A 5838-nucleotide genomic window follows, 5' to 3' on the forward strand; every position below is an offset into this window, starting at 1 on the left:
GGGCTGGGGGTGGGTCTCAGGGTTGGGGAGGGAGCAATGGGAAACAGGGCTAGGGGAGGGGCCCCCCGAGTTTGGAGAGAAGAAGAGGACACCCAGATACCGAATTGGGGACTCTGGAACAGGGCACCCCCGTATCTCAGCCGAGACACCCCAGGATTTTAAGTGGGGATTCCCAATTTGCGGATGAATGGAGGATTCCGGGCCGGACTGCATTGGGGAGGGGGCCCCCCAGATCACCCTGTGCCCAATGGAAAGGTATCTGCGCTGAGAGGAACGGCCATGGGGAAGGGGCGCCCTGCTGTCTCCCTGTCCTTTTGGGTCAGGTCCGTTCTGACTCAGGGAGGAGGTCCTGGGGGGCCCCATCCCAACGTGGTTCTCCGTTATTCCTTTAGACCTTGGGTTGAGGTGTTGTCCCTTATCCCAGGGAACACACTGGGTGTCCCAGGTGAATGTTGGGTGGGGGTCCCCTAGACTGCCCAGCTATGGATCCCCAGGACCTGTGAGGGATACCAGCTCAGAGCGGGGGCTGTCCCCCAGCACCTTCACAGCCTCCCACCTCTTTACAGCATGACACAGACCCCTACCTCCATCCCCTTTGGTTCCACCTGTCCATATGGACACGTGTGGAAGCCCTGGCTTGGTTTGGGGGCACAGGCCCTGAGAAGTAAGGGGCTGGGACCCCAGGCCCTGTCTGGGCAGGAGCGACCCCCATCCCTACGCGCGGGGCTTTGTTCCTCTCAGGCAGCATCAATGAGAAACAGCCAGGCCAGGGAGAGGGTTGGCTCTGGGCCCCAGCGGGGGACTTGGGGGCGGGGCGGGCAGGGAGGGGTGGGTGCACTGTGGGACCCCTCTGGGGGACTATGGCTGATGGACATTCTGAAATCAAAGTTCCCCCTCAAGGATATGGGGGTTTTGTGTGTGTGTCCGCCCTGGACAGGCGGGAGGGGGAGCACGCCCAGGGGTTCTAGGGTCCCCTGTGAGTCTGATGTGACTGTGGTTGTGTCTTTGTCAGAAAACTTGTGCCGAGGGCCACATCACCATGTGGCAAAATGATGGGTGCCAATCGGTCACCGAGGCCACATTTATCCATCTCGGTTTGTGCCAGGGGCTGGCATCGCCGTGTGAGTGAGTGAGGAGCTATGTCTGAGGCTGTTCCGTTCATCAAGGGGTTTATGTGGGGGGGCCCCGAGACTGTGGGTGTGTGTCTTTGTGCAGAAGACACGCCGCCTGTCTTGTAAGTGCCCATATTGTCTCTCTTTGTTAATGTCACTGTGAATCTGTGTGAGTGTGTGTTTCCCCCGGGTCTGTGTCTGGGGTGTGTGGCTGTGTGTGTCCCGCTTGTGTATCTGGAGGGGCCAAGGGTTCTTTCCATGCGATTGGCAGTGTGCACCCTAGGCATGGGGGTGTGGAACGTGGTCTGTGTTCATAGTTGGGGCACTAACAGGGAAAGCTTGAGTAGGGGTTGAAGTCCCCAAGGGGCAGCCTGGGATCATGACTGAGCCAATCTCCCTTTCTCCTCCACGGAGTTCCACATTCACACCCATGCACACTAATACACCCTGACTCTCAGGTCAGAAACACACACATGTGCACACAGCCCCCTGCCGAGGGTCACTCGGACCCACACACAACCACAGATCACACTAGGTCCCATGTGCTCCACCCGGTGCACCTCCGTGCACCCACACACAACATGCACACACCACATGGCACAACCGCTTGCACACCCTTGCCAGGACGCAACACCCCAGACACACACCCAGTCACACTCACAAATGCCCATTGGCAAACTCACCCTCACTCAGTGCTAACCGAGACTTGGGATGGGGGTGAAGGGGGGGACACACACATACACACACTCACACACACACACATTCACGTGGATCTGAGCTGCCCCTCCTCCAGCACCCCGCAGGCCCCTGCTTGCATATGCATGAGGCTCGTACATTATTCATGAGGGCACCGGCCCCAGACAGCTGTGGAAATGCTCGTCTCTGGCCGCCCTGGGGAGGAGGTATTTTAAGAGAAGGGTGTGGGTGTGTGAGGGTGCGAGTGGAAGGGAGTGGGAGGGTGGATGTGGGGAGTGTGCACCTGAAACTGTGTCTGTCACCATGTTGGGCAACCTCAGTATATTTTTAGTGTATACATGAGGCTTTGTGTCTAAAGAGCTGTTTTTAAATTTAACATTTCTAGGACTTTGCAAGTCTTAGGTCATTTCATCCTCACAGTAGCTGTAGGCGGTACTTGCTGGATAATCTCCATTTTACAGGTAGGGAAACTGAGGCATAGAGAGATGGAAGCAGCTAGTTCTGGATTAGAAGCAGGGCTCTCTGGATGTAGTCTGACCTCTTAACGGGCTGTGTGTGTGCGTGCACGTGTGTGTGTGTGTGTGTGACACAGAGAGAGAGAAAGAGAGAATTCTCTGGCCTTGTCCATTCCTAAGGCCCTGCTGGGGGCAGGTGCAACCTGGAGTCCTGTCTCTCTCTAATACCTGGCCAGGCCTAGAACAGCCATGAGGGGACCGCACACTTGCTTGGAGTTCCAAGGGGAAGAAATGAGAACAGCCTGAGACGAAGGCAGAGGTTACTGAGGTTTACAAGTTGGTAGTTGGGAGCACTGGTCCAGGGTCTGGCCTTGACCTCTACCCTGCTGTGCAGCCTGAGGCAAACCTCTAGCCGTCTCTGGTCCCTGAGGCATCCTGTTGGCAGGCAGGAGGCAGGGGTGGACCAGGTGGACTTTGCCGCTGCGTTGCCACCTCAGGGTTCAGCACCACGGACAGGTCCCAGGCCGGCCTCCCAGGCCAGAACTCTGGCAGCTGGGAATGAGAACTGGGAAAGGGGACAGCTGTCCCCTACAACCTCCCCTTCTGGACTCTGTTCACATCCCTTCCTCAAGGATAATTTCTTATGGGGGTGGGGAGCAAGGATTGGGTTTGCAAATGATGTTCTAATTTTCCATCTGCGCCCACCTCCTGAGCCCTGGTGAGGGGGATTGGCAGGGGTGGGAGGTTTCGGGGAGGGACCACCTCCCCAGGATTCCTAGTCTCTGGAAGAATTGTGAAGTCAGGAAATGCACTGCTGTGTCCCAACGACTGGCTTTGCTCACAGTAGACGCTTAATAATTGCCCACTTTATCCCTATGGGTCCTAGCCCCTATAGGGAACTGGACCCACAATTGAAGTTTCTCTGTGGGCCTAAGAAGCATCTTTGTTGGGCTGTGTGAAGTCAGGAGGAGGATGGGTGGGCAGGGGTGAGCCCCTTCCTCCAGCTAGGAGTTGGCGGCTCCTCCAAAATCCCAGAAACCAAGAATAGAATCTTGGTGACAACCAAATCCTGGAATTGAAGCTGCGAATCGTGTCAGCCAGCAAACCCAGATTAAAGGATGGCTTAGAGGCCAGCCTGCTGCCTGGACTGGGGATGCTGGGAGGACTGGGACGGACTGCTGCCCTCTAGGAGCCACCAGTCTGATGGAGGAGGCTGACTTGAAAAATGGTATTTCAGTCTTGGCTGTGTTAAGGTCAGTAATAATAATAGCAGCAGCTAAAATGTACCCCTTACTGCATGAGGTAGTTCTAAGCATTTTATATATATTGACTCATCCGTTCCTTTCAACCACCTGATGTTATCCCCATCTGATCCACAGAGGAAGTAAGGCACAGAGAAGGTAAGCAACTTGTCCAAGATCACACACAAGGAACAGTCAATTGATCTGGAATCAAATCAATTCCAGATTTGATTCACGAGAGCACCCAGGCTTCTGACCACAGACTTCATTGCTTAGATTGTTTTTTGTTGTTTTGTTTTGTTTTATTTTCAGACAGTCTTGTGCTGTCACCCAGGCTGGAGTGTGGTGGTGCGATCATAGCTCACTGCAGCCTTGAACTCCTGGGCTCAAGCAATCCTCCCACCTCAGCCTCCTGAGTAGCTGGGACCAAAAGTGTGCACCACCAGGCCCCGCTAACTTTTTAATAGAGATGAGATCTCACTATGTTGCCTAGGCTGGTCTCAAGCTCCTGGCCTCAAGCAATCTTCCTGCCTCAACCTCCCAAAGTGCTGGGACTATAGGCGTGAGCCACCGTGTCCAGTCACTGCTTGGATTCTGAGGTCAAGTGGCCCTGGGTCGAATTCTGGCTCAGCCCTTTGCCGGCTCCTTCTGTGACCTAGAATAACATACTGGTCTCTCTGAGCCCTGGTTTCCTGATCTGTAGAGTGGGGGAGTTTGGTCCTGCCATGCTGAATATCTGGGAGGGTTGGATTATGGCTCACTCCTCCCTCCATTTCCATTTTGTTCCAGATCCAGGATGGGGGCCACGTTTGTCTGGGCCTTGGGCCTTTTGATGCTGCAGATGCTGCTCTTTGTGGCTGGGGAACAGAGTGAGTTGGTTTGTGGGGAGGGAGAGATTGGGGTCTGGGGGATGGACAATATGGGGCAGCTTTTGAATTCCAGAGCCTTCTCCTGCTGGTCTCCTGGCATGGGATAGAGAATAAGATGAGAATAGATTTTAAAAGGTCTTTGAACAGTCAAAAGCGAACAAGATACCTAAGAGGTTATTTTTAGTCATTGTCAGCAGAAGCTGGAGATTCCCGCCTCTCATCGTTTTGCTCAGATGAACTGGAGAGAGAGAAAGAAAGAAAGAAATGAGAATAGTGCAGAGATTGATTCGTGATGTCTGCCAAGGGTGGAGCGATGGAAATAAAGGTCTGGGTGCCTCTGCTGGTGGTCAAGAGCCCAGGTTTTAGAAATCCCTCACATATTTGGTCTGTGAACTTAGGCAATCATAATGATCTCTCTGAACTTCAGTTTCCTCAACTTCCCCCAAAGAGAATGAGACGTTGCTACTCTGCAGATGGTTATGAAAATCAAATGAGCTGATTGCCATAAAGTGCCTGTTATAAAGACAGTACTCCGCAAATACCATTTCCTTTTCATTAGCTGTCTCTCGCTTTACCTTTCGGAAAAACTGGGGCTCAGGGAAGGAAAATGCCTCTCCCGGGGCCATACGGTGAGTCAGTGGCACTGGAGAAAATCCCTGTCCTTATAAAAATAAAGTGAGGGGAGAGGCACAGTGGTTTATGCCTATAATTCTAGCACTTTGGGAGGCAGAGGCAGGCAGATCACTTGAGGTCAGGAGTTCCAGGCTAGCCTGCCCAACATGGTGAAACTCCATCTCTACAGAAAATACAAAAATCAGCCAGGTGTGGTGGCACATGCCTGTAATCCCATCTACTCGGGAGGCTGAGGCATGAGAATCACTTGAACCTGGGAGGCGAAGGTTGCAGTGAGCTGAGCTCATGCCACTGCACTCCAGACTGGGTGACAGAGTCAGACTCAAAAAAATAATAATAAGGCTGGGTGTGGTGGCTCACGCCTATAATCTCAGAACTGTGGGAGGCCAAGGTAGGCGGATCAGTTGAAGTCAGGAATTGGAGACCAGCCTGGCCAACATGATGAAACTCGTCTACTAAAAATGCAAAAATTAGCCAGGCGTTGTGGCACACACCTGTAATCCCACTTACTTGGGAGGATGAGGTGTTGATTGAACTCAGGAGGCAGAGGTTGCAGTGAGCTGAGATCATGCCACTGCACTACAGCCTGGGAGACAGAACGAGACTCCATCTCAAAAGTATAAATAAATAAAATAATAATAATAATAATGATAATAAGGGGCTGGGCACAGTGGCTCATACCTATAATCCCAGCACTTTTGGGAGGCTGAGATGGGAGGACTGCTTGAACCTAGGAGCTTGAAGCTGCAATGAATCGTGATCATGTCACTGCATTCCAGCCTGGGCGATAGAGACTCCATCTCTAAAAATATTTTTTTTTTTTTTTTTGAGA

At 52.8% G+C, this 5838-nt stretch overlaps 1 protein-coding gene across 1 annotated transcript in view; it reads left to right on the forward strand.

The window, feature by feature from the left end:
• NCAN (neurocan) overlaps positions 1 to 5838 on the forward strand; it is a 41595-nt gene that overhangs the window by 460 nt on the left and 35297 nt on the right. The window contains exon 2 of the mRNA XM_011925867.1: positions 4294 to 4373. Coding sequence (XP_011781257.1) covers positions 4301 to 4373 — 73 coding nt within the window. The 5' untranslated portion in view covers positions 4294 to 4300. The remainder of the gene's footprint in view (positions 1 to 4293; positions 4374 to 5838) is intronic.

Source organism: Colobus angolensis, unplaced genomic scaffold (assembly GCF_000951035.1).
Source record: "Colobus angolensis palliatus isolate OR3802 unplaced genomic scaffold, Cang.pa_1.0 Scaffold66, whole genome shotgun sequence".
NCBI lineage: Eukaryota > Metazoa > Chordata > Mammalia > Primates > Cercopithecidae > Colobus > Colobus angolensis.